The sequence below is a fragment of the Chelmon rostratus genome, chromosome 20 (genome assembly GCF_017976325.1).
Source record: "Chelmon rostratus isolate fCheRos1 chromosome 20, fCheRos1.pri, whole genome shotgun sequence".
In the NCBI taxonomy this organism is placed as follows: Eukaryota; Metazoa; Chordata; class Actinopteri; order Chaetodontiformes; family Chaetodontidae; genus Chelmon; species Chelmon rostratus.
Window position 1 is genome coordinate 7,079,664 of NC_055677.1, and position 27,810 is coordinate 7,107,473.

The 27,810-nt window shown below is 43.3% G+C and overlaps 1 protein-coding gene across 6 annotated transcripts in view; it reads right to left on the reverse strand.

Annotated features, from left to right (window-relative positions):
- Positions 1-290: 290 nt before the first annotated feature.
- Positions 291-27,810, reverse strand: part of slc4a2b (solute carrier family 4 member 2b) — a 39,442-nt gene continuing 11,922 nt past the window's right edge. For 2 of the 6 annotated variants that reach the window (XM_041961885.1, XM_041961886.1), the window contains exons 3-25: positions 24,991-25,162; positions 16,179-16,341; positions 15,797-16,026; positions 15,023-15,138; positions 13,846-14,066; positions 11,486-11,622; positions 10,128-10,217; positions 9,402-9,582; positions 9,178-9,313; positions 8,219-8,420; positions 8,013-8,121; positions 7,718-7,902; positions 7,302-7,518; positions 7,000-7,206; positions 6,689-6,837; positions 5,676-5,870; positions 5,013-5,240; positions 4,754-4,843; positions 4,468-4,634; positions 4,067-4,320; positions 3,784-3,953; positions 3,390-3,563; positions 291-2,481 (exon numbers count right to left, since the gene is read on the reverse strand). In XM_041961885.1, coding sequence (XP_041817819.1) covers positions 2,401-2,481; positions 3,390-3,563; positions 3,784-3,953; positions 4,067-4,320; positions 4,468-4,634; positions 4,754-4,843; positions 5,013-5,240; positions 5,676-5,870; positions 6,689-6,837; positions 7,000-7,206; positions 7,302-7,518; positions 7,718-7,902; positions 8,013-8,121; positions 8,219-8,420; positions 9,178-9,313; positions 9,402-9,582; positions 10,128-10,217; positions 11,486-11,622; positions 13,846-14,066; positions 15,023-15,138; positions 15,797-16,026; positions 16,179-16,341; positions 24,991-25,050 — 3,762 coding nt within the window. In that variant the 5' untranslated portion in view covers positions 25,051-25,162 and the 3' untranslated portion in view covers positions 291-2,400. The remainder of the gene's footprint in view (positions 2,482-3,389; positions 3,564-3,783; positions 3,954-4,066; positions 4,321-4,467; positions 4,635-4,753; positions 4,844-5,012; positions 5,241-5,675; positions 5,871-6,688; positions 6,838-6,999; positions 7,207-7,301; positions 7,519-7,717; positions 7,903-8,012; positions 8,122-8,218; positions 8,421-9,177; positions 9,314-9,401; positions 9,583-10,127; positions 10,218-11,485; positions 11,623-13,845; positions 14,067-15,022; positions 15,139-15,796; positions 16,027-16,178; positions 16,342-24,990; positions 25,163-27,810) is intronic. The other 4 variants (XM_041961888.1, XM_041961887.1, XM_041961890.1 and 1 more) reach the window with 4 other exon arrangements.

A 27,810-nucleotide genomic window follows, 5' to 3' on the forward strand; every position in this document is an offset into this window, starting at 1 on the left:
CTAGTAGATTTAGGAATAGGTTTTATAACAGACTTCTGCCACTGTGTAGGAATGGTGCCATTGTCAAAACAAGATTGAAACAATTCAAATAACACATTGAATAACTTTGGTGACTTTAGAATTTCGTAAGAAATTTCATCAGTTCCACAAGCTTTTTTCAGTTTGCATCTATTACATTTTGTACCTCTTCTACAGAAACATTTGCATTCAAAAACACATTACAGTTATCAAATTTCATTTTCATGAGTTTTCTTAAATATGTAGGAGACACAACAGAACAACAGCCATGATAAATAGAAAATAACTTTTTATTTGTCATCAATATTTCAACCATCAATGTTCATCAGGGAACATCAGCAATAGCCTTTCAGACATATTTATTGCTTTTGAAATGGAACAACATATCGTATCAGCGTTTCACGACTTTGACAGATACTTTGGCATACACAGATTACGTTCACTCCATCCACAGGCACAAAAAGCAAACACAAAACTGACACTGTACTCCACTGCCTACTTCTCATTAAAATCCCCTTCAATGTCCACATCCAAGGTTCTGTGACAGACTCCAAACAAATCTTCAAAAACAGCAATAATGCCTCATATTGCAACAGATAAATAACGGAGAGATGTTTGATTTATGAGTGTCTCGAAAGTGCAAACTACTACGACGCGTGTGTCATCCTCACAAACACGACAGACACCTGTAGCTGATCATTTCATGGTCCCGCAGGCACTTGAGATTTTGTGCACCGTCGTGACACCAAACAGGCACAAGATCACAACGACAGTCAGGCTGAGATGGGCCAGTTCAGAGGGAAAACTAGTGTCTGAAACACACACGATGAGAGTAACAGATGACCGAAAATTTTAGTTATTTGACACAGTCAAAGCTTTAACCAATCCATGTCACACTGATACAACATGACACAAAACAAAATACACACATATATTTTTAAAATCCTTCCCTCTCAGTAATGCATGAATATTGAGATTGTCTACACGGCTTGTGTGGAAATTTGGTCGACCAAGTTCCCATGAGCGTGAGTGAAATGTTTCAACAATTGGACAATGTCAAAAAAAAAAAAAAAAACCAAACAAACAAGGAATGTTATACTGTGACGTTTTGTTAATTTCGGCTAACGACAACATTAGGAGATGTGAGATGGCTGGACTGCAGCTTATTGTTCTGATTAGAAAACTATTTACACGAGACATTTGGCACTTGGACAAAGAAATTACATTATAGTGATTCCCATTAATCAACCACACCAAGTGAGACCCCAAAACAAAGTCTTCATTAGTACATTAGTGCCCTACACATGTGCGTGGAGACATTTAGAGTATATTTCTTATGCCACTGTGTTAATGTTCTACTAAAAAATGTGTTATGATGACAAACACATTGTCATGGCATTAGTGTAATGAGAAATTGCATTTTTATGTACTGTTTTTTTGGGGGTTTTTTTGGTGCGCCATCATCACAGTTCTGCAAGGTCTCCCACAGGCTCCCTCTCTGTCTGGTGATTTTAATTCACTGCACATACAAAGTTCCACTTCTATCATCTAAACTGCTGCATTTCAGAACAAGAAAAAAAGTATGATTAGCGAAGGACAGGCTAAAAATCAATCACAGGTAGTCATTGAAGAAGCAACCTAAGCAACACTGATATTCATGTGATTAAAGAGGACGCTAAGGAGAATTACATAAAATACAGTCATTGTTCAGATTTGGTGTCTTAAAAAAAGTGCTACGAGCATCAGGAGGCGGGTAAAGTGATCAGCTGTCTAAAATAAGACAGAATGAGGGAAAAAAAAACACCTCTCAGTATACTGTTTTATTTCCTTCATAAGGCGCTTGGTGAGCTTAAAACATGAAAAAAATGCGACAAACTTAAACAGCAATAACTCAGCATGTTAATATAAAAGAATAAGTCCCATATATCCTCCACATATTCAATGTGAATCAGAGCAACCTTTCAGGGCTAAAAATTAATCAGTTTTGCAAATCTATCAGCTACTGTAATCGCATTTCATTTTGAGCTCGATATCACGTCATTCGATTTGGAATCTCTTGTCCCCTGAAATATGTATTTTAAAAAAACTATATTCTGAGTGAACACAAGCTCTGTTTGATCTCCTCAGATGGATTTCACTCGCCTGCCAACAATCTGACACGAAGCAACTCAAAAAGTTTGACCACAGCAACAAGCCACCAGACCTCCGACATACTGCACGTTCATGTCTCAGCGCTAGCGAAGAGGGCCGGCGGTGCACAGTGACGTGGCATCAAATGGTGAGTGTTTCAGGTTTGAAGGACTCATTGGTCGGTAGAGCGGTTGACAGATTTTGGTGTCCACTAAGAAGCGTTAAGCGGTGATACGAGGGCTCGCTGCGGGGTTACACAGGCATGTGCATCTCAGAGTACTCATCGTGACAGTCGCGTTCGTCAAACTTCGGCTCTGCGTCGTCCGCATCCAGCTGGAGGAGGAAGAGGAAGCATCAAAATTAATGTTTTGAACGTGCATTAAGCTTTAACATAAAAACATTCTTTTACAACAGCAGACAAAGACAGAGTTACTCTCACTGTGAGGAATCATAGATATATTAGTGTAGTTGCAAGTCAATTGTTAATGTTTAGTCTACTAAAGAATTTTCCTACATTTCCCAGAATGCCTTAGAAGTAAACTCTTTATTTATTTGATGCCAAAGTCATGGTAGTTGCATTGGAAATAAATCTGCTAGACAACAGATTGCGCACATGTAAAGAAAAGAATAAATAAAGTCAATGTGAAGTAAACCACAAAATGCTGATATCGCTGTTTTATCTTTATCGTCAAACTGTAAATTGTAAAAGTATAGGACATAATTCATTGCTGCAAATGTGCAACTAATTATCAGTGTAAGCTGATAATAGAAATAAACTAGGCTGCACAAAGTGCAGTCTCCTCACAGGGTGGCGGTATAAAATACATTTCACATGGCTGTAATAAACAGAGTAGAAGAAGTAGATGTTGCCATCCAGAAACAAAAGCAGTTGTTTACCAACTACCAATACACCTTCTTCTTCCCCATCTTCTTCTTCACCTCCTTCTTTTTCAGCTTATCAGTCATGAGTTTTTTTTTTTATTTTATTTTGCCATTTCCATCAACTTTTTCTACTGAGATTCTGCAAAATGTGCAGATAAATACTAATCATACTTCTGCAACGATAGATTTTGTGAAAGATTTTCTTTAACTCTGCTGTTAATTCACACTTTAAAGAACATGACCTTTAACAATCGTCTGTTGTCTAATTAGATGTCAAACAGTCCTTAGACATTGCTGCAGCAGAGGTAGGGGTGCAGGTGTATAATGCAGCATATGGCGCCCTCCTGTGGGTAACTTACGCATGCAATCTCTCTGACGGTGAAGATGCGGCGCAGCAGGAACATCTTGACCGGGACAGTGAGGATGAGGACGAAGGGGAAAGCCAGCGACGCCTGGGTCGACATGACAGCCCACAGAACCCCAATACACACCAGCTGGATGCAGGTGAACAGATGCATGCGCAGGGTACGGACCTGGAGCAAACAAAGGTTGTTAAGAAAAACTCTCACCAACAAAAAAATGTGAAACATTCTGGGTTTCTGTCAGTTCTTAATCACTGCCAACTGATTCTATTTGGGTTTGGGTCACTTTCATACACTCTCATATCAGATTCATGTTTATCTGTTCATCTCTAGTCATCATGTCATTATTTGATTCAGTTAATATTTTCTGCACTTATTACACTTGTCTTACCTTGCGCACGTAGGTGTGGTCAGGGTGATACTTTGGTGGCATGAGCAGCAGCATCATCCGCTCTGTTAGCTGGATGCCATTGAGGGACATCACACCCATGTAGAGGAAGATACCAAACAGCACCGCAAGGGGGATCTGACGCAGCAGGTCGCCTATCACAATGGACATACCTGGGAGAGGAAAACATGGGAAGTTAAATGCTAAATACTGGTAAAATGTTATTTTTTTCAATAGATTTTGGCTTTAACAGTTGGAGAGAGCAGGAATCAGATTTGACACTCACCAACCATGATGGCCACCAGGAGCCCGGTCACCCTCTGCTCCTTCACCTCCTGGATGCGAGGCTTGTCTCCGGGGGCGACGGCCTTACTCATGACGGTCAGGGCGTTGACATGGGTCACTGAGCGGACGGTCGCGGCGGCCATCCACGGCAGGCCGAACAGAGCCGAGCTGCCGCCCAGCACCACGATCAGCAGCAGGTCCAGATGGAAACCAGAACCCTTCACCAGCATCCGCTCCTTCTTACTCACTATCAGGCTGCAGGAAGTCGAGAGGAAACGCAGACGTAAACACCAGGATTTGGATGAGTAATTTTCAGCTTGTACAGCAGAGACTGGCTAATTTATACACCGTCATAGTATGGAATAATTCTGATGATATGATGTGATTTGCAGAGTAACTCACGTGGTGATCTGAGTCTCCATGAAGATCAGGATAAAAACCAGCAGAGCGGGCAAACAGCAGGCAAACATCATCCAGATGGGGAATTCGCCATTTGTACCCAGAGGACTGATGATCCAGCCACGTTTGGAGGGACTCGTCACAGAGAAACCTCGAGGAACACTCAGTTTCTGGACAGAAAGATGATGACGGGAATGAGATGATGGTGTTTGTTTTGGGAATCTTTGGCAAACATGAAGCCAAAGCTCAACTGTTTACATGAGACTGAGTGGTAGCATTTGAGTCTCACCTGTGTGTATGTGTCATTTATGCAGTAATCCACCAGGACCATGATGAGGATTGCAATTGGCACACCGAAATCTCCAATAATCCTGCGAAACTGAACCCCACAAGATGTGAGTTTGAGCAGAACTGGCAGCTTCATATACCACATCCAAGAATAATCAATCATTTTAGACTGCGTGTTGTAGTGGCACAAATATCTGGAGTAAGATGTTTGGGGTTAGGACAGATGCAGGACAGATGTTTGAATGAATTTAGCTCCTCACCCTTCCGGGGAAGAATGCACTGTTCTTGAACTTGCGCAGGTAGAAAGCGATGAAAAATGTTCCGGCCATGAGAACCAGAGAGAGCAGCGCGGTGTTGGGCTCGCCTCGGACCGACACCGTCACGGGCTGGGTGCTGTTGCTCAGCATGAGTGTGATGTTTTCTGTCGAGGTGTCCCCTCCTGTGCTGTTGTCCAGGGAGCAACGTTTCAGCGGGTGCTCCTTGAAAATCTGCCCGACGACACAAGAGGGTTCAAAATAATGCACAGTATTTCACTACAGAACACACACTCACACAAATAAGCACATGTGTGATTACTCTTCTTGGAGGGATTATCGTTTATCACAACTACACTTTTCTGGAAAATAAGATTATCCCGTAGCTAAACGCCTTTCAAGTTGTTGCCATAAAACTCTAAAAATAGCAAACTTCCAAAAATCATAAGCCTGGATAATAGTTAAACTCTTAATCCATTTAACTTTCAAGGCCAATCAATCTCTAAAGATTTCAGGTGCACTTGCAACAAAAACATACTCATTTCGACCCCAAGGTTTGACTGCTGTCCAAAGATTAGTCTGTTCGGTTTAGTGTCGGGACGTGAACCCGCTGCGTGCCAACAAAAACTTTTTGTAATCAGGAGTTGTTATTTCAAGTCTCAGGTGTACCCTGCCAAGCTTGATGAAGGTCTCGCAGATGAAGATGAGGGAGATGAGGAAAGAGAAGATCTCCTGGGTGAAGCGGGAGACGAAGCGGACCAGGAAGCTCCCCTCGAAGGCCACCGTGATGATCACGATGATGATGAGCCAGAACCCGATCCAGACGCGGCCCGTCAGGTACTCCATTTCATTCGCTTTGCAGAACTGTGAGGACACAGAGCGAAAAGACACTCTTTATCTGTTCGAAAATGTTCACAGCAGTAAAAACTGGCATTAAAGGCCTTAAAAATCTGTTTTCTTACAGTGAGTGATGGATCTGCATGAAGGTTGGAACACTATTTCACCAGAGATTTGTATATGTTTTGTTTGTTTACTGGTTTAAAGTGGGTGGAGGAGGGTGACGTCACTTACATCAGGACTTAGCAACATGTTAATCATTAATCTAGTTAAGTCTGACAGTTGTGGGGTTGTTTGCTTATGTTGCCACATAACTATTAAACAAGATCAAAACACATCTGCATTTTTGAGTGATTTAAGGAATAGTTTACCAACAAAGAAATAGCTGCAAGACCACAGCTTGTTTTTGTACGGATCAAAAAAAAAAAAAAAAGACAGAATAAGTTGGTGACGGATGTTGTCATATGAGATATGAGTTACAATTCAAGTGGAAATGGTCATTTTTGCATTGAAATTTCCAATCAAGCATGTTCCTTTCTACATCTGGAAAATGATTTGTTGGCTTCTCTGTAGCAACACAATGCTTCATTTATCAAGGTATGTTGCCACACATTTATCTGTGAAATTAGCTCCTGTGATTTGGATATTGCGATTTAAATTGCTAGTTGTTTCCCCCTTTTTACAGTCTTCATGTTAAGCATATACTGTATATGAGGGTACAGACACTAGGGTGATATTAATCTCCTCTGACTCTGGGCAAGAACGTGAATAAGCCAATTTCCCAATATGTTGAACTGTGGGCTGTTGTTATTGTCTAGAGCACATTACTTTTTATCAACACTTACACTGTAAAAGGCTTCTTCAAAGACCAGCAGGGGTCCGGAGAAGCCCACAACGAGTAGCGGCTGCGCACCGAGCAAGCAGAAGATCACACCCTGCACTGCTGTCGACACGATCAGCTCGGAAACACCAATCAGACCTTCCGTCTTCTCTCCTAGCAACAGACAGGCATGACAAATTAACATCGTGATGAACAAGACGAGGTTTAAAGGTTTGTCAGTAGATCAGCAACGTCGTCAATACATGAAACGGATTTGACATGTGAGATGATAAGATGAGAATTCACTCTATTCCTGCCTTCCCATGTGCAACTCACCCAGTAGGCCTCCGAATGTAATGGCTGGCGAGAGGGCAGCAAAGTAGATAAAGATAACAGCAGCCATGCACTGACTGTTCAGGGCGTCCTTGAAGTCACTGATGTACTTTGGGTAACGGCGCCGCACGTCTCGTATCAGCCCACCGAAGGGTCGTCCGGTGCGCTGTAAAGGGTCGTCTGACTTTTTCGAGGGTGTGAGGAGGGCCTCTGTGTGGCGGGAGAGAGCAAGTTACTAATTGCATGACAGGAAGTCACATAACAGCAACTGGTGTGTGATGTGAAACCTATGTGGAGACGCTCACCTTTTTCTTCAAGGCTTTTAGGCTCCTTGGCCAACAGCTTGACCTCCTGCTCCTCTCGCTTACGCAGCATCTCCCTCTGAAAGCGAGCGACCGAGCGCAACAGCTCATCGCCTCCCATCTCTGAAGGCGGCAGCACGATGCTGCAGTCCAGGAAGCTGTTGATGGCGTTCAGCAGGTCCTGCCTGTCGTCTGCCAGGTAGGCTGCCTCGTGGAATTGCTGGATGGCGATTTGGATACAAACAAATTTAACCACTAAAATAAGCAATAAGGAGCACCTGTCGTATGTTTCTCTTCTAAACTATTGCTGTTTGTCTCTTTTTGGCTGGTCTGCTTGTCAGATTCACAATTTCAATCAATAACATAATAATAATGTGATCTGGGGCTTTGTATTTAAACAATGCAAACCCCTTGCTCACCTTGTCAGACATGAGTGTGGAGATGGAGCGTCCTATCTGGTGATAGTCCATGCTGGTGGTGGGCGGTCCCAGCAGAACGAAGAGAAACCTGACTGGCACGGGGACCTCGAGGACGGACTCCAGCTCCACCGCCTCCTGCAGCCGCACGAACGCCATGGTGGGCTGCTCCAGGAAGTCCACGCTGCCTGGAAGATGGCCACACATAAAAGTCAACACCCACGACACACGATTAGAAAATGAGGTATTTTAAGCAAAGTTTGTGTGGTTTTTAAGGGCTTAGTGGGAGATAACTCACCCACAAGGACAACAGTGGCCTCAGCATTTTCGGGAATCTTCTCCAGCAGCTTCAGCTCATGTTTGGATTTGGATCGATGCATGCCGGGCGCCAAGGTCGGCTCCTTCTGCTGAAAATGGAAAGCAATAAAGGCAGGGAAATCAGGGTAATGAAGAAAAATAGTATACAAGCCTTTTTTGGAAAACACATTTCAGCACGAGACTCACCTGTACCTCATTCTTCTCCATGTCGATGCGCGTGTCGGTCTCCCCCGTGGCGTGGGCGGTGCCCATGAGTGGGTCGGTCACCGATGGTTCTGGCTGATGGGTGTGATTGGCACTGTGGTGATGCGTTATCAGACTGCCCAGGCTGGCTGCGGAGATGTTCCTGGGAAAAGGGCTACTGTGCTCCTTCTCATCGCTCGGGTGACTAGGGGAGGCAGGGAGAGGCAGAGTGAGGGTGAGCAGGAGGAAGAGAGGCAGTGACCAGGCATGAAGCCACCTAGTAGCAGGAGGTGTGCAACAGTGGGAGTAAAGACGGTTTAATCGCTGCTCATCCTTATACAAGCCAACGTTAATTGCCAATAACTAATAGTGTGAGCTGGCACTAGCTGTGAAAGCCTCAGTGGCGTCTTATGCCAACATGCACATTGCAATGATTAAAAGCTTAGGGAACAAAAGGCAAAAATACCCCAAATCAATCTAAGTAAAAGGGTAATAAGTCACATTTTTACCACCAAACAGTACAAAATGACCATCATATGCAGCCAGGGTTTGACTGTTTAGCCCTTAACCTCTCTATCACATGTTATACCCTTAAATGCTGAATTGAGTGGTGATTTTCCTTCCTTCCGTCCTTAAATATGAGAAGCCTAAAGATGCAAGTATGCAGTGTTTTTCAAGAAAAATACCAAAATTAGTCAGATAAAATAAAACAGTTTTGTTCAACAGAAATCACATTTGTTATCTGACCCCTTTAATAATCTTGCACTGATTGCAGCCTTTAATAGCACAAACAGCTTTCACTTGTGCTCCAGTCCTTTTTTTTGTCGTCCTCGTTTTGATTGCACATTACTGGAAGATGCACAGAGAATCTCTTTTCACCTAATCTTACAGTGAGAGGCTACTTGATATCCTCTTAAAGGAAAATCACTGCTTGCTTGTTGCAGTCTGGTGCTGCAAGTCACCTGTGTTTCAGCAGCAGGGCTCTCAGGACGTTGGCTCGGTCCTCAGCCTTGATCTGGTCAGAAATGATCATCTGCTCAACCACCTGGTGGGCGATGCCGGGCAGGGTCTTCTGGTCCAGGTCCAGCAGCACTGCACCTGTGGGCAAACACATTCCGAGTTCAGCAATCTACAAACTACATCCACACTTCTAGGTCTTTCTCACAATGAAGCCGGTGTCTCTTACCGTGTGAGATGGTCTTTCGAAGCTCCAGCAAACTGCGGAAAGACAGCGAGGCCACATGAGGTTTCCCCCAGCGGTCGGTCTCCTCCTCCACGTCCTCCTCAAACTTGATCCATCGAGCTGTCTCCTTCCACTGCATCTCCTGGTTCTTGTCCATAGTCAGCTCATTCAGCTCCACAAACACCTGGAAACAATGTCACAGAGGAGCATGTGCAGGTGTAGGTAAGATACGGTAATGAACATCCACACTGTCCACACAAAACAGCATGCACCTTCACCATGTGCCAAATGTTTATTCAATAGCCAAAGTACTTTGTATTTATTTATACTTAAAACTTTGCAAAACTTTGCATGTCAACATCAGAAGACAGATTCCATGCTTACCAGATACCACGTGATTTCTGTAAATTCACGCAACACACAAAAGAGAAATCTTTTGTTGTAAAGTAGATGTTTAACATAGAAAAAGTTGCATAAAAACACAGAAAAACAGCCAAATACATCTTAAAATCTGAACACCAACAAGTCAGAGGAGAGACCACAATCTGCTGTGCATCTCTCAGCATCAAGTATCTGTTAACGAGTTATTAATCCAACACCATGCTGGTCAGTCACGAAGGAAAACACTCTCCTGAACTTATCGCGTTGTGCCAAAATACACCTGCTGCATGCCAGTGAAATCACGCTCACACGGATCAAACCTGACTCTGGCCGGTCACCCAGCCTCACCTTCTGGTACTGAGCCATTTGACTGAAGTCCACGTCCAGCAGGACGCCTTCTAGCCGCGAGGCGGAGCGGTACAGAACTACCGATGACGGCTGGAGGAGCGAGACGACGCAGGAAAGGTCTCAAACACTGATGCAAGCGACAGCGGCACAAAGGACGGGACCCCTCACTTTGACACACATACCTACAGGTAACACTCCCTCATCACACACACCTGACAGGGACCTGTTGTTTACTCGGGCTGCTGGGGGCTCAGGGCTGCGCATGAGAATGTGTGTGTTAATAAAACATAGCTCTCCCTCTCTCAGGAGCTCCCAGTGTCTGGTTACCTAAGCTCCTCTCCCCCCTCCTTTTTTCCTTTCCGTGTGTGAAAGGAAAGAACTCATTCATTCATTTTTAATTGTCTCCTTCCCTCCCTGTCCCATCCACAAAAGAGACGGGGCAGCGCTACACCTGAGAGAGAAAAAGACGGAAAAACACCTCGCAGGATTTGCTACGATTTAGGGTCATTTTTGGGACAAGAACATACGATCAGAAAGTTTTTCCCCCAAAATTTCCTCAATTTGCAACTGTCCAAAAGTCCAGCCAGTCTTTTCAAACAGCAAATACAGTAAATAACAGGTTTTTCATTAATATTACTGCAGCAAACACAGGCCTGTTTTATTTCTTAACAGACAATCCGAAGGTAAAGATATCATGAGCAGGATCAGAAAACAGCCAGTCAGGTTTCTGGGTTTTTAATATTGCCGAAACAAATAGTTGATTAATAGTTCAGTCTACAAAATTGTGCCAACTTAAGTTTTATGTCATTGTGAATTCAATATTTTGGGGTTTGGACTATTGCTTGAACAAAACAAGCTATTTTAAGACTTCACATAGGCTCTTGGAAATTGCGATGGGAATTCTTCACAATATTCAGATATTTTATAGTCTTTAAGGATGAGTTCATGAGTTAAAAACCATAATCTGCAGCTGTAATTTTCATACATTTCATTGCTTAGGGACAGATTTCTTAAAAACCTGCAAAATGGTTGTCGTCATTGCTGCAAAGGAGCAGTTGCAAACTTCTAAAATTCATGATCTGTCCAATGCATGGAAAAAAAGATATCTAAAAAGAGTGTGATTTTTATCAACAACAACACATGCATGGATTGTCTTTAATGTTCCCAAAACTAAAAGAGTCTACCCCTGTCCTTTATATCAGTTATGAATCTACCAAAACCTCTTAAACAACAAAAGTACATGTGTAACAGAATAAATTTCAGTAGTGGTGAGGCTGAGAAACAACAAGCTCAATTGACTCATGTCCTGCTTTAATGTTAGAGGGGTTGGATGACAGGCGAGTCCTGCAATGTCTCACCTCATGCGGGGTTCGGTCCTGCTTTCGGCTGCGCGTGGTCGGCTCTTTGTGGTCCTTGCCAGTGTGCACCACTTGTCCCTTGGTGCTCTTTCTGACCAGGTGTCTGCGCACGCCAGGAACATCTTCGAAGCGATGACCTGGTGGAGGAGAAGAGGCGGGAAGAAGAGACAGGGTGAGATGTGTTCAAGAATGGCCGACCACTGGGAAATGACTTTGAGCTTAAAACACCCTCAAATGCTAATTCTAACCACAACAAACATATATAATTAAATTAACATGACACCCATGCAATGCAAGTGGAACTTAAATGCCAGCACATTTGCCTTTTTTTGTGCTTCTGCAGCCCTCAGCATGCACACGCTGACCTTGCACCCCAAGTTCAAATCTCAGCCAACCAAATCACAAAAGAGCCAGGCCACTTTGCTTTTGTTTGTGTGGTCTCTCAGCCGGGGGTATAGTTACTCAGGCTGGCAGCACTATAGGCAGTGAAAAGGATGTGGAGAGACGCCGGATGGCACAGATACCACACGACACTCAGAGTAGGAATTGAGTTCAAAGATCAATGGACTCATTTAGAACGCTAAAATGACTAAAAACGTTTCAATACACTGTTTAAAGCGGCAATACGCATTGAACTACTCCTCCCAAAACCACAGTTACATTGAAAAATAACAATCTTACAATAAGAAAATAACAAAGTCTTACAGGTACAGAAAAAGAGAGATTCCTGTCAAGGAAAGCAATTGTCTTACCTTTATCAGAGCTTATATGTCCTATGAAACAAACAGTGACGCTTTTACAGTTCTTCATCAATGTTTCCACTCATCTAAACACCAGGCAGTCATTGCAATTTCAAGGAACTAATAATAACTTGGATTTTCAGCTGCTATCCTGTTAATTCCAGCTCTTACTGAGAGGGTCCGTTGTCAAGTCGCTCCATGATGTGAAGTTTGGGGCAGACCCTGGAGTAAAATGAGGCCTGACTGGCATGCAGCTCTTGAAGGAAGAGGGGGATTTGTGGTTGGTGCTGGCACGGCCGTCTGACTACGTGCCCTCTGCTCAAACAGCAGCGTGCGACTTGTGCAAGTTTTGACAAGTTTGGAAAAAGTTGCCACTTCTTGACCGGCGCCTGACCCCACTGGGGTTGAAACTATCACAATGCATCAGCGAGCAGAGGTGTTAATTCGCAGGTCGGACAAAAGGGGAGGGACAGTGATCTAATAATTCCTATTGTTGAGCGGCAGCCAGAGATAGAGACACTTTCCCAGGATGATTTACGACAACGGGAAGCAGATAAAAGAAGAAGCAGAGAATGAGCGTGTTGGAGGCTCGACTCTGTGTCACTAAACCCCATAACGGCCAAATATCTGAACAATATCAAGCCCATATCTCAATCCACAGCCTCTTTATTTCGCCTTCAGGTCCACTTAACTCTTCCCCTTGTTTCATTCCACTAACGATTAAAGGTTGTGAACTGAGGTCCAGGTTTCACAATTAGCCACCATGTTGGCTCGGGCCCGAGTCCAGGGGCCTCAGCTGACAGCAGGAACGGCTAATTTAATAATGCCGGCCTGTCCGCCACACTCTCTGATAAGGAGCCGCTCTCTGCTGAGGGGTCGGCTCCCTGACGTAAATCTCCCCGGCCCTGAACACAACCCCACGCTGGGCTGGGGGCCGGGAACGTCACAGGGCAGCGGGGAGCCGACTGCAGTGTAGAAGGGAGTGGAGGTGGCCCCCGGCCCTTGTCCGGTGGTTTTTGGAGGAATTTGAGCATCAACAAATCCAAGACTTCATTACTGTTTCTGTCTAATTGTGTGACAATTCGGAGGTGATTCACTTATAAAAACACCATCAGTATGCGACACATGCTGGAGAAACTTTGATCACGTTGAGGCAAAGCACCACCATGGAGCAACATTATGATTCATGAGTGTTTGTGTTCACCTGATGCATACAAGTCCACTATTCACTAATTTTTTAGCTCAGTTTTGGTCTCCACCAACTCCTGAGGGAAAGGCTCTTTAGCTAAATGCTCTGCTGTATTCGCTAACTGTGACTGTCTGCCATTTTGGTGCTGGGAACCAAAACAGTAAAGCTGCAGGCTGTAGAACCAAAACACTGAGCTGGAAGATGCTAAGATGAGCTGAGGGGATTAATTCTCTGGGGGCTCATCAAGTGACTCCTTACACATACAAGTTGTCACGAGGTCCATTGACAGAGATACACAGCAACTTTAGTTTACAAAATCTACTTAATTCAAATAGTCAACCTGTGTCCTTTTTACCCACCTGATGAACTAAAATCCTCCATGCAAGTTAAAAAGAAAATCTGCTGTGAAGCGAGAATCCATCTCTACTCACTCTTGATGCCGTCCAGGTCTGCGGAGGCCAGCGTCTGAGCCTCGCTCTCGTCAGTAGGGATGCGCTGGTACTTGGCCTGCTCAGCACCCGTCATGTTGCCTGTGCGCCGGCGCTCCTGCAGGTCGTAGCTGCGGCTGGCGGAGGACACCCGGGCCAGTGGTATGTGTTCAGCTGGCACTGACTGAGGAGTGGGGCTGGGGGCGTCAGGTGAGGTCAGCTTACTGGATTAAAGCAGAAAAACAAGACAGAGTTGTAGCTCCGAAATCCACAAGTGGCAGAGGAGTCGTTGTTTTTTGGTTATTTTTCTTTAGTTGGCTGAACAGTTTTAAATGTGAAGCTGGAGGCATTCAGACAAAAAAAGAAGACTTTTTTTAACCAATTTATTCATGAACATTTCTCTGCTGTGATCCTTTTATAGTTAATTCCTTTTTTTCCTGATACTTGGTGATTTGGTTATCACAGCTTCGACACACTGGCTGGCTATAATCTTTTGATGCATTACTTTAGATGCTACCTCATTTGCATATCACTTGTATTGTACGCAACTCAAAACGCTCAGCTAAAATTCAAATGCACAGAAAAACTATTAAAAAAAAGCACACAGATGCGGCGAGAAAAGATGCTCGGCCAATACAAATCCTTCAAAGCACTTTTGCAATAAACATAATGAACTCACCGACCTTTAAATGTCAGTTGTCGACAGCATTTCAAGAGTGTAAAACTCAATTATTTTCCCTTTAAATCAGGATGTTTTCTTGAACAAATCCTCTGTTATTCGCTTGCTCGGCGATTGACTGAAAACAAGCAAAAGGTGTATACGCAGCTTTATCCCAGTCTGGATTGGACCCTCATGAGGAGGAAAAGTAAATGTCATAGGAGGAGGCTGGGGCTGCTGAGGTGTGCTGTGTCGTCTATAGTGACAGTTGAAATATGGGTCTCTGGGAGCGGATTACTCGGGTCCATCAGATCATGCCCAGCAGGCCCACTGGATGCCTGAGACATGGTAACGTACAATGTGTTCCTCGCTGGCCAATCAAACGCGTGCCTCAGCGCTCTCACCCAATCAGAACGTCTGCGAGAACATTTCAGCAACATGGCAAAAACATGCTTTATGCAACCGTCACAGCAGTAAAAGCATGACTATAAACCTTTAGTCCAAGAACTAGACTTGACTCACTCTGAGGAACTTGCATCTTCAGAATCTGCTCCCTCCCCAGATTGCGGCACGATGTCCAGCTCACGGGCTGAGTGAGGACGCTCTCTGGCCTCGTGGTCTTCATCCGAAACAAAGAACTGTGGAGGACACACTGAGCGTGAGAGCACTGCTTACTGTAAAAGCAGTAAAATCAACCTGAAATTCAAACCAACAACTTCAGATACCACATTAAAACAGTGGACAAACATGAAATAAAAAATGGATATCTATCAGATAAAAGCTGCACAGTCTAAAACAATGATGAACAGAGTAAAAGACACATGTATGAGAGGGGAACACTGGGGGTGGGAACAGTTAAATTAAAGCAAAACAACTTATTTCAATGCTACACACCACACTGCGCTACAGTTTCTGCAGCATTAGAGAGTACTGAGCTACATAATGATCAGTTTAAATCGGGTCTTGTTTTGTGAAGCATAATAAAAACCAAACATGAAACCCACTGCTGAATGATTGAGACCACACTGAAATATTCATAGAGGAAAATATGGTAACGCTTCAACAGTGAGTGAGCAGGTTGGGTATCAGAGCACTGAACGCTCATTCACCCACGTCTTAATGCAAATCATATCCGAGCTCAACAGTCACTGTGACCCCCTTCACCTGAATCAACAGGTATTCTCATCTAAACTGGACTACATAAGAATATCTAAAAAAAAAAAAGTATGAAAGCAAGCAAGACTACAGCCTGACCAGCACATCAGAGGGTGGATGTAATGTCAGTCAAATGATTACCTCCACATCTTTGACTCTCTCAGACTCAGCTGGAGCAGAGGTTGTCTCCGTCCCCTCCTCCTCTTCCTCCTCCTCCTCATCCTCTCCCTCCTCGATGGGGCCGCTGCTGGGAGCATGGCTGCTTTTGTGATCCTTATCCCGTCTCCTCTTCTTGCTGCTCTTCTTCCTGCGTCCCTCGGGGGGCAGTTTCGACAGAGGTCGGTGGATGTGGTGAGAGGAGTGACGGTGGTCTGCGGAGAAGATGAACGATTTAAAGGGTTTTTTATTATTATTTTTTTTACATTTGACACATGTTTAAAGGGTCAAAGTGCCAGCTGATAAACACCCTGGCTTGCTGATTGTTGAAATGCACTGAACAACAAGGAGACCACCATGTGCTTACATTCAATGTCCTCCTCATGGTAGGTGTGGTGCTGTTCATCAGGTACTGCAGCAGCAGGGCTGAGGATCTGCTGGAAGCGCTGGACGCCCAAGGCTTTGTTCAGGTCCCCATCATCTTCATCTTCAGGGCGCAAAGTCCCGTGTAGTGAGGCAGGGGCCTCTGGCTGCAACAACAAATAAACAAAAACATTAAAGAAACAAACACGAAAAAAGTCAACTGATCAGAATTCTGGAGATACAAAGTGTTCAGTATTAATAGATTCCTAAATAAGAGATTAAGAAATAAATAGTGAGATATCGAATATATAATAAACCATAAGTACAATAATAATAGACAGTATACAGTAATCTATAGCAAGTGTTTTTGCAGTTAGTGTATGAGAAATTAACATATTAAACTGTTTTATACAAACAGGAAATGCTGCAATATCTGCGCCATGCAAAGGCATCAAACTGCCAAAATGCTTCTGCCAATTCAACCCTATAAGAAGACAGCAAAGCTGTTTTTTGTCTTTGAGTATGTTTTTTGGAACGACCGCGTCACCATACTAAATTAATTTTACTAATTTTCCTCTGTGCATTGCTTTGCATCAACAGCACACTCTAACATGAAGGGTGCTTTAATCTGCACACTGACTTTTGGGTAAATGTTTTCACTAGTTTTCCACTATGACCGCACTCAAAACCTGCGTTCACTTCAACGAACACTAGGGGGAGTCCTGGCTCTGCAAATACACAGTCTGGACATCATATGAGTCCTCTCATGCATGCCTGCCTGAAAATGAGCCTTAAATTGGGAACAACAGCCATGTGCATTGATCAGTTACTCTTTTTCCACGCTGTGGTGTGACAGGGATCATGTGGGTGATAAGAGATCTATTTTCTTGCAGCAGGATGCTGGGTCCTGCTGCGCCACGCTCTGCCGGTGGGATGTTGTGATAAGGGTTAGCTGGAGTGACACAGCGAATGGATCCACTCTGGCTAACAGGATTGTGCTGCAGCCGCCTCACGGCACAGTAAATGTTGCCATGACTACTGCGCAGAGGCCTCACATCCTGCGGCGAACCCTTCCCGTGACAAAACTCAGGGGCCACAAGTCATGTGATGCTCCCACAAATGGTTCTCAGGACACCAAACATGTCAATCATATATTAAGTTTTTTCCAGTTCTGCAGGGAGTAACAGAAAGCACCTGAAGATATAGGATTACTCTGCTCCCACCTGCAGCTCCTGCTTAGCCTCGTGTCTCACTTTTTCCAGTTTATGCACAGCAGACTGATACGAGAAGAGACAAATGCAACAAAATATATTTAAAATTACAGCAGTAGAGACTGCAGATATTTACTCAAGCACAGTACTTATTTAATGTACACGTACCTTAAGATTGTACTTGAGTATTTCCATTTTATAGTACTTTATACTGGCACTCCACTACATTACGGAAGGAAATATTGAACTCTTTATTCCACTATATTTACAGTATCTGACAAATATAGTTATTGGTAACTTTTCAGATGAAGATTTTGAATAAAGAAACACTTAATAATCTTATAAAATCCAAAGCATTGTTAAAGATTCATAACATTTTTTGGCTTGTGACCCTCTTGTCACAATGCATTTTATGTATTGTGTTTATGCAATCATGCATCAGCATTAACAATCACATTATCACTGAAAGGGGCCCTTTTTCTGCAGAATGACTACTTTTTCCTTTGATGTTTTCAGTAGCAAATAACACTTTTTGTATTTATATATATGTACGCTATGCAGGACTTTCCTTAAAAACAATGCAGAGACTCATACAAAAGTAGGATTACTTTTGTATGAGTCTCTCACTCATGACCCACGAGACATGTGTGGCGGTGTGTTCATCTGCAGAGAACCTGCCTGTATTTTCTTATTTTGCTGTGGTTGGGTCATTTCTGGGCTTTGGGCAGTGGGTGTGTGGCCCCCAGTCAATAACAGCGTGCAGGTGAGGTCAGGATTTTCTAAAAAGGTAGCGACCATGTATCCAAAAGGAGGCTACGAAAATCCCACTAGCATGACTTTTCAAAAAGCTCAAAAAACTGTACGAAGAACTAAAAATAAAATCCTGTAATGATATAATATCATATCAAATCTCTTTCCATCATCTTAAATCAATGCACCACATACAGAACGAGAACTGGCAGCTACTTGTTCACATGATGTAAACCAGCTTTGCCGCTTCATTTGTTCCACTTTTACCACATTTCCACAAAGAAAACGTGAAGAGGAACCTCAAAGAGTTGAGCCTGAATTCATCATGCATACAGCTCGATAGATGTTCATGAATGAAGGCATGTCCAAAGAAAGTGTGAAAAACGGATTCCCATGACCCACGAGGCCGTGCAGCGTTTTACTCTGACCTGTTTTTACATGCCACACACAGGCGGCAGAAGCAGAAAACCCTGCGCTGAACTGTGGACAAGCTGAGACTTCGGAGTAAAAGGAGAGACGAGTCAGCGCGCTGGGTGCACATTCAATATTGACTCAAGGTTCAATTCCTCATCCAGCTTTTTCCTGACAGATCAACAAAAGGGTTAACAAACTATACGTTCACCTCTGTGACTACCAGAACAAATTCAATGACAATTCAGCACTTCAAAGCACCAAGAACACAGTTGCAGAGCAGATTTCTTTCACTTTCTTGCTCAATGAAAAAGTGCCTGAATGAAAAACGTGCATCTCAAAAACGTGGAAAAAATTAAGAAGACAACATTTCTGTTATCATGTATCACCCCACGTCCTCAATCTCAATCCTCCAATATTTAATTAGACGACTGATCCAGAACCCTTGAGTGCACGTATCCTATCCAGATGTGTGCTGCTACATTATCCGGCCGTTTATTTTTACAGAGCTCTCATTCATATCATGGTTTCACAGAGAATCCCTCGAGGTGGGAGAGATGTGTGAGGGATTCTCAAAGAGGCGAGAGAAATTTCCACAACCGAAACCATGTGTAAAAACAAGCCGACTGTCCAGACAACGAGGAAAACTCTGGCTAAGAGTAAAAGTTCTTGACTTCGAGAAGGAGTTTCACAGACTTACCTCGCTCATGGCAACGTGAGCTTAGTCACAATCAACGTTTTGGTGGCAGCAAGTGTCGCTGCCCTCCACCATGACAACACTGGAGCTCTGACCCTCAACACCTCTATTAAGAACCGCAGGCAGGAGATATCCCTCTGCCCGCCGCTTATCAAAGCCGCGTGATGCTCTAATCAGAGCCCTATCGGCCAATCTCCCACCTTCACCGGTCTGCCCATTGTGGCGTGGCAGAATAAACAAGACTCTCGTTCTCGCTTTGAGGACAAATACTGACTGAAAGGACAAGCCGTGTTTGAACAGCCAGGAACAAAACCTCAGGTTGACATTCATCTCCACATTTTTACTTCGCCACATGAAGCCTAAATATTGACCCAAGTGCTGTTAGTCAACGCGCCTTGAAGGGCAACGTAAATGCATAGGAACTAAAAATCTTAGGATTTTCAATGGGTGCATTTTTGTTTGCTAATATTGACAGAGGACACAGTCGGTAACAGGCTGGAATGACATGCGATTAAATTGTTGCATGTGCCAGAAAGGTAAAACTTCATAACGACTGTTTTCTACATGACAAATGACTGAAAAAACATATTTGTGGTTGATCACTTGAGCCTTTGAACAAAAGACTAAAGTTAGCAATTCATTAACCAAATAAAAGCAAGATTCCACAGCTTTGAGTCAGTTCGACTTCAGTCTTAAAGCTGAACTGTGTCAGTGCAGACATGTTGGTACCAATCAGCAGAGAGATTTTCATCCATCCTGATTACACTGCCACTGATTATGAACTGGAAATCAGTAAGAGCCCGATAATAGACAAGAATTAGAATTTATGTTCACTTATGGGAATTAGCAGAACAAGCAGCTTATCATCTGCACTCATCCAAAGAAAGCAAACATTGAAAAACCAATTTACCACGGTGTATTTGAAATTATAAACCACATGACCTGCAGCGTATCCTCAGCAGAACAAAAATGACTGGGCACAAAACACTGTGCTGAAAGTAATAGTAAAAGAAAGACAAGAAATGTAATCTTTTTGTCTTTTTGCTTAAATGTATTGACGTTAGAGCCAAATAAGGATTAAACAAGCCATGCTAGCAGCTATGTGAGGATGTGCTTACTGCAGGCAGAGCAGTGGTTTGAGCTAAATGCTAACAATGACAATGCTAATATTTGCTGATTAGCATGAAACACAGCTTAAGTACAGCTCAGGCTAATGGGACTGCCATTAGCTTTGCAGGTATTTTGTCATAAACCAAAGGACCGGATTAAAATTCATCCAATAGTTGTTGAGATATTTCAGTTTGAACCAAAGCAGTAGGGGGAAAAAATGAACGTTTTTAAATGTAGTGATGCAGCAGAGTAAAATATTAGCTAGTAAAGAGTTCATCTTGTGAATCAGGAACTTGAAAAGCAGTATGCATGTGCAGTCGGCTGTGTTGTACAATGAGCTGGACACTCGACAGCGTGTGGAGGCTGCAGAGGAGATTATCTGTGTCGTGAGGTAGGCTCAAATCCCACACAGTCAGCACTTGGAGGGGGAAAGGGGGAGATAGGCAGCGGATGTTGCAGTGATCATGTCGTACCGTGCGGCCAGTGAGTCACTGCATTCCTACATATCTTAACAGTTTGCTCAGAGATCTAATGCTCAATATGCTCTGATTTTCTTATTATACTATGACAGTGAGAGACTTGTCCTCGGCAAACTTTGACATTTTTCTTATGCAAACTCTGTTTTTCACAACCTTCCCAATACATCATAAATTGCATTTGGCTGCTGTGAACAGTTCTATAATTTCATATTAAGCGAGCAGGGTTTTCAGTAGCCAAACACTGAAAAATAATTTGCCTGAGATAAAGTTTTCACACCTCAGTTTTATTTAAACTGAAGATGTCCCACTGATAAACCGTCTGTCAAGTCAGGGGGATCTCCAGTGGCTGCTGGCTGCACATCACAGGAAGTCCATGAGGTGAAGCATAATGAAACACGATCAACCTTAGGAGGTGGTGTGAAGAACACTGATCCTTCTATCTGAGGTTTGATGGCTCACTTCTGGACAGCAACTTCTCACTGAGATACTGTTGCAACATAATGTCAAAGTTCACGTTTGCAATATATGGATGGAGACGTGATGACAGCAAAGCTGATGTGCATGTTGTGGTCTAAACCAGCAGTTCCAGCCGGGGGCAGGGGGGACCCAGCTAGCCTGGCTCTGTCCAAAGGTAACAAAATATACATATTAGAATATCTAAAGTTCAATAATGAACACTTTATATCTTGTTTTGCTAGCAATCTTCTAATCTAACTCTCAAAAAGAAAGCAAATGAAAGTATTAAACCACAACTTTCAAGTCGTAATTACACAACTCTTGCCTGAATGCAGCAACTTCCCAGACTTTAGTCATCACCATGAGGCTGGTAGCAGAGGCTCAAGGACACACAACAAAAAAACGTCCGGCACATAAGCCCTGTAAAACCCTGTTTCTAAACTTATACAAATGAAACATGACATAAAAATTAATGAGTGAGCTTTGGAGGTGGTGGTTGGTGGATTTTTTTTCTACCTCTCGACAGAGCCAGGCTAGCTCTTCCATCTGTTTGCAGCCTTTATGCTAAGCTAGGCCAAAAGTCTTCTGGCTTTAGCTTCATATTTGCAGCAATGCACTGACACGGTATCAATCTTCTAGCCAAACTCTAAGACAGATACATACATAAACAAAACAGGCTGCAAACCAATGGTACAGACAGATTTGCAGGCTGCAGCAGCTGTCTGCACTGCTGAAATGGAGGACGACACCGAATCCCGACCAGCCGCAGCTCCAGTGGCTCTGTTCTGCAGGTGACCCTGACCTCTGACCTTTTGTAAGAATAGAAGCAAAAAGCAACTTTTTGCAAACAGATTTAAACTAAGCCAGCAGCACAGCAGGTTTCTTAGTATTCCTGTTATAACCACCTTAAATTGCTCACAGTGCTTCACTGTCGAGAAACCTTTCATAATCCACCTGCTGACATCAGAGGAGTGACCATCTGTAACTAGTGACACATTAAGACAACATTAGGTAATAATTACTACCTTGGATTTCTAATGCCTGCGAAAAGTCAATGAGTGGAGGACAAAGTGAAAATGCATTTCACAAGCACGAGAACCTGACTGAACATTAACCCGCTACAGAGTTCGTGTGGAGGTTAGATTCACCTAAAGAACCAACGTCAGGCTACATATAGGCTCAGAAAATGCCTATTTGCACTATTAATGTGTAATGACTGACTGGGAATGATAAGAACGTGCCTAAATATCACACACAGAAAACAAGAGCTAACCACGTGGACTCAAGTGTTACGCTGAGTATGCCCGAACTAAGCAAACTCACCTTAAATGCATACAGATAGTCCATCAAATTACACACAGGTGTGCAGCTGCAGCCTAAAATACAGCTACGTCGTAGCAATGTTTGCGTTTCCAAAGTCAAAAGTAAAAGCAAGGGACGCCAGCCATTTCAGTTAGACCTTGTCACATGACTAGGGCAGATCTTCGGTGTAGGAAGAAGACATTCGGTTTCAAATCGGTTTCACAACGTTAGCCCTTAAAATTCAAACAGGATTACCTGAACTCTCCCTGAGCACACAAACACACATTGTTCAGGAGATAATAATTAACTCTGCAGAGTTGGAGCCAATAGAACAACCAATAACTGCTGAGGCACTGTCATACAGCAAACACTTTTATCTGTAGAGATCTTCTTGGTCACCAGGCTACCTGCTGCCTAGCCTCACTGCAGTTAAGTCATATTCTAGCACAAATTCTCTATAGGTTTTATGGCTGTTAACTGTCTCACTAGATAAAAACTGCAATAAAGCCTTGACAGAACATCTTAAAGGCTGTCAATCAACACCTTTGAGTCCTAGTTCAAAGTTAAAAAGGGCCTCTGCATCATGTTCTGTAAGAGGGAGGGCCTGTCAATCTTACAGCAGCCTTCTTGCTTTAAGACAATGCTCTGTGGATATATACAGAGTATACTGTAGATACTACAGGAAAGAGCAATATGAATTATAAATAAGGTGAATTCAAGGGAACAAGCTGTTTATTAAGCCAAGAATCAGAAAACTGCAGGATTTAGTTGAATTCAAAACATCTTTAGCACCATGATACCACACACGCACTTTTCAACATTTGAATTTTGAGCGTGTGGTAAAGGATGCTAATAAATGGCATCATTTGTTCTTGACTTTTTGTTTTAAAAGAATGAAAATCTGGGCAAAAAAAGTCTAAGACATAAATTATCCAAATAGGCAAAGAAAATATGAGAAGCATTTAAATCAGTGGCCTCTTTGTCTCTCTGCACATCTTTCATGGCTCAGTAGTTAAGTACCATATATCCACTTCCCCCCTCCTAAATACTCTGCATTCTGCGCCTGAACTGGCAGGGTTGGATTTCAAACTTAAACAGCACTTGTGTTGTCTTATGTCCAGCGAGGAGCCCTCTCTCCAGATAAGATAAGATAAGATATACTTTACTAATCACCAGCTGGGGATATCTGGTTGCATGCAGGTAGATGCAGAGCTCGTCAGCATTGTCACACAGTTGTGCAACACTGGAAAAGGAAGCAGCTGACAAAAAGTGCAAAGCTGAGGGAAAGCAAGCATTTCCTGCATCAATGTTGCAGTGAAGAACAACGTACTTTGACTCTGACGGCCTGTTTGAAGAACATTATTTCTCAGTAGTACAATAAAAGGTAAAGCTGAAGTAATTTTGCTCCGACTGCAATACAAGCATCACTATTTCCACTCGCCTACACATTCAGCTTGCAGCACAGTGAGTTCTCTTCAGTTCGCGCTGTTGAAAGCCATTCTAGAAAATGTAGAAACCCTTCACTCGTGTAAAAAGAACATAAGAAAGGCTGAGAAAGGTGGGTAAATAAGTAAAAAATCCTTATAATTCCTGAAGTGAACATAATTCCTGGAATTCAGCAACCATCGCAAACTGATATCTGACAACATGAGACTATTCCTGGGGTGGACTTCTCCTTTAAGCTTGTGATATTTTCTGCTGCAGCATCTTAATCACCCTAAGATGAACTTGCTGAGAACCTCTAGAGTTGAGGAATGCTGCTTTCTTTGGCTGCTGACCTCATGGGCAGTATGTTTATCACATCAATCCCACCAGCAGCCATGCAATTATGTTTTTCATTACATGCCAATATTATTTTAGTGTTTCCAACACTGGCAACCCGTCGACTTAAAGAAAAGAGGAAGGAGACTGTTTCAGTTGTGGAACCGCTGACATTCTTCAGCGCTCTAATGAAAAGGGAAATTCAGCAGGAGCAGATCTGTGTTTTTGATCTATTCTGAAGCTTTTTATTTTTGCAGTCAGAAATGCTGCATGTTGCCAGGGGATTGGCTCTAGGATGTGACTAGATTTGTACACACATGGCTCTGGAGTGAACAGGACAGTCCAAAACACACACTCTGATGCCAGAGACGACTGAGGGAGCTGATGCAGCATAAATCCAGCGCAGAGAGAATATGAATTGAAGTAGAAGCAAGTTTGGAGCCGATGGAACTACAGCCTTCATGCATGAAAAGACAATTATCTGCTAACGGTGAGCATCATCTCCTCCGGAATACCAGGGTCATCAACTGTCACAGGGGTCAACTCTGCCTCATGTGTTTGATCATGTGGCCGACGACGCTGGAGCCTGACCTGACAGGACAGACTGAGGCTTTTCTGTGTGCGACCGTGTGGACTTACACTGTGAATAACCGATGCCACGGCATCTGTAATCTGTTTGGGAGCGCTGGGGTTGCTCATGGCTCCGCAGTGGAGTCGCTGCTGGAGAGGCTCTGGAAAGCTGGTTTGGATCGGTGCGGCTTTAGCCCTTCTCTTTCTCACTGGGACTCAGACAGCTTTTGGGCAGCATAACCTGGAGGCAGATACAGATGGGGGGTTAGTCTGCATGAAGCTGGAGATTTATTACATGATGCAAACAAGGAACTGAGATACTGTGGGCCACTAATTCCTCAATATGAAGTGCAGTGAGCGAGTATAATGACGGTGGTGTGTGTTTTATTGCTTTGGCTCTTGACTCAGCAGAAACAGAAGTCATCCATAGTGGAAGAGCATTTGAACACACTGTCCTTCAGTTTTAGTTGTATGATTCCAAACAAACATCATTGGTTGTGTTCGGGCCAAACAGTGGACTGCTTTTGACTGCCCAAGTCAGTCGCCTGACCTTTATCCAACTGAGCATTTTGTTACTTTGCCCAATTACTTTGTCCACTAAAACAAGACTAAGGGCCCTATTTCACACCTGGCTCAAAGCGGCACACAGCGCAGCTCAGCTGTCATTGCTGGTTTCTGATTGACACAGCTGTCTTTTTTAATGCCTGGCACCCACATACATGTGGCCACCTGTGCACCCATGGGTGTGCTGGTCTTAAAATGAGGTGCGGTCAAGGGCATTTTTGGCGCCTTGCTATCTTTAGGCAGCAGAACGTGCTTGCACCATTGACCAACAAAAACCTGGTCAATGTCGCAGTATTTTCCTGCTATCTAACGGGAGCATTATTCAGATATTAAGATCCCTCCACACCTGCTTCACCTCAGGAAGCTTGAGCTGATTCCTGCTGCTCCTGTGGATGATCTCCCCGCACACCTTTGGCTTTGCGCATAAGCATTCCCTTTAAAAGCCAAGTACAGGCGATGACACTCTGATTGGTTTAATTCATGTTACGCCAAAAACACACCTATGATTAATTAAGATAGTAAAGTCAACGCCATTGCGGCTTGCAGCTTACTTTGCGCCCAAATTATGTGCTGTTTAGCTAGCAAAAGTGTAGTGGATCATGTGCTGGAGATGGCTTAAATAGGGCACAGAGTTTTCAGCCGTGCTAGCAGCTCTGTGAGGCTGCAGCTTAATGCTTAAGTGTGTGTGCTAACATGTTCGTGATAACAATGCTGACATGCTGATGTATATAAGTATACTGTTTACCATGGTCACCATCAGTTTAGCTTGTTAGAATGCTAACATTTGCTAATCACAATAAACACAATGTGCAGTTGAAGCTAATGGGAATGTTGTTAGTTTTGCAGGTAATTTGTCATAAACCAAAGTAATGGACAAATTTAAAAAAAAGTATGTAATGGTGAGACTAGAGAACCAAAGTTATTTCACTTTATCCTCTAGGGAACTTGAACTTCTGTACAAAATTTCATGACAATCCAACAGTTTTTGAGATGCCTCAGTTTGGACCAAAGTGGTGGACTGAGTGCAACACTGCCATCCCTGGAGTAATGGCGCTAGCACAGCTAAAAAAAAGGGCAACTATTCCTTCACAGTTCATGTGATGTGGATGTAAATACTCTAAGAGTCAGCACTTTGACATCATGAAGTGCTGACTTTTTTGCTTTTCAGATCCAATTGGTTGAAGGGCAAAGCCAATAAAAACACAAAGCAACAAGCTTCCACTGTCCTGTACTGTGACATGTGGTCTAACTAAGCAATCAACAGTTTCAGGATTTCCTGGAAGCGCCTCAAGTACCTTTGAGTTCCCAGACCCACTCCAGCGACACAAACGGCCTAAACTGTATGTTGGTTTTTTTTGGGGGAGTGGAAACACAGATAAATTACACTTGATGAGCAGCAATGGCAGAAGTAGTAAAGTACATACAAACATGTTTTAGCAAACAATTACACTCCGTCTATTTTCAATTTCTGATTCTTTCTGCGGCACTTCCTCGACACCATTAAGGTCATTAACCATTAGACTCGATAAGAGCCAGATAACAGTGCTACTGTGCAGAGGACCCTTAGATAAGCGGCGGCACGCGCCTCAGCTAACCTCCACCTCCGCCACTCTTGAGCCATTGTTACAGGACATATAGCTGACGGAATTCAAATCATCGAGTAGCCAATCAACAGAAAATCAATCAGCAATTCCTTTGATAACAACTTCTGTCATTTCTTATAAGAAGCGCCACAAATTCAGCTTTAGGAAATGTGACAAGCTTTTTTTTTTTTTTTTTTATCAATTTACTATTAAACTCAGTTTGACTACTGTGCTTTATTGTTGGGCTGCAAAGATCAACCAACATTTGCATGAATTCAGAGTGTATCAATTGGGTTTTCCCTCAGTCTAAAAGTAGAGCAGGGCCCTCCTTCGGTTCACTTTCAGTGTGACAGTAAGAAATCATATTCTGCCAAAGCCAGCCTGGCTCTCTGACAGCAGCTATCAAAGGACCGATAAGCCTCCCTGATGCCTGTGCACAATCATATCAATGACCTTGTTGACAGCTAGGTACAGTTTAATGTGTGTTTCATCAAAGCACAATCAATGACAAGAGATTAAATGCAGAGCAGAAGTATTTAGGAGCTGGACAACGTTAACTTGTATTTAAAAGTAGACTGAACAAAGACATTACCTGCTACAGACACCTGAAACTGAGGCACTGAGCAGACTGCAGTGTTTTGGCTCTGCCGCAATGACAATCACCGCACCAAATGATATACCAGCAGCTGCTCTATTCAGAACAACAACTTTAACTAGTTTGAGGCACTGTAATCCAGTGCAG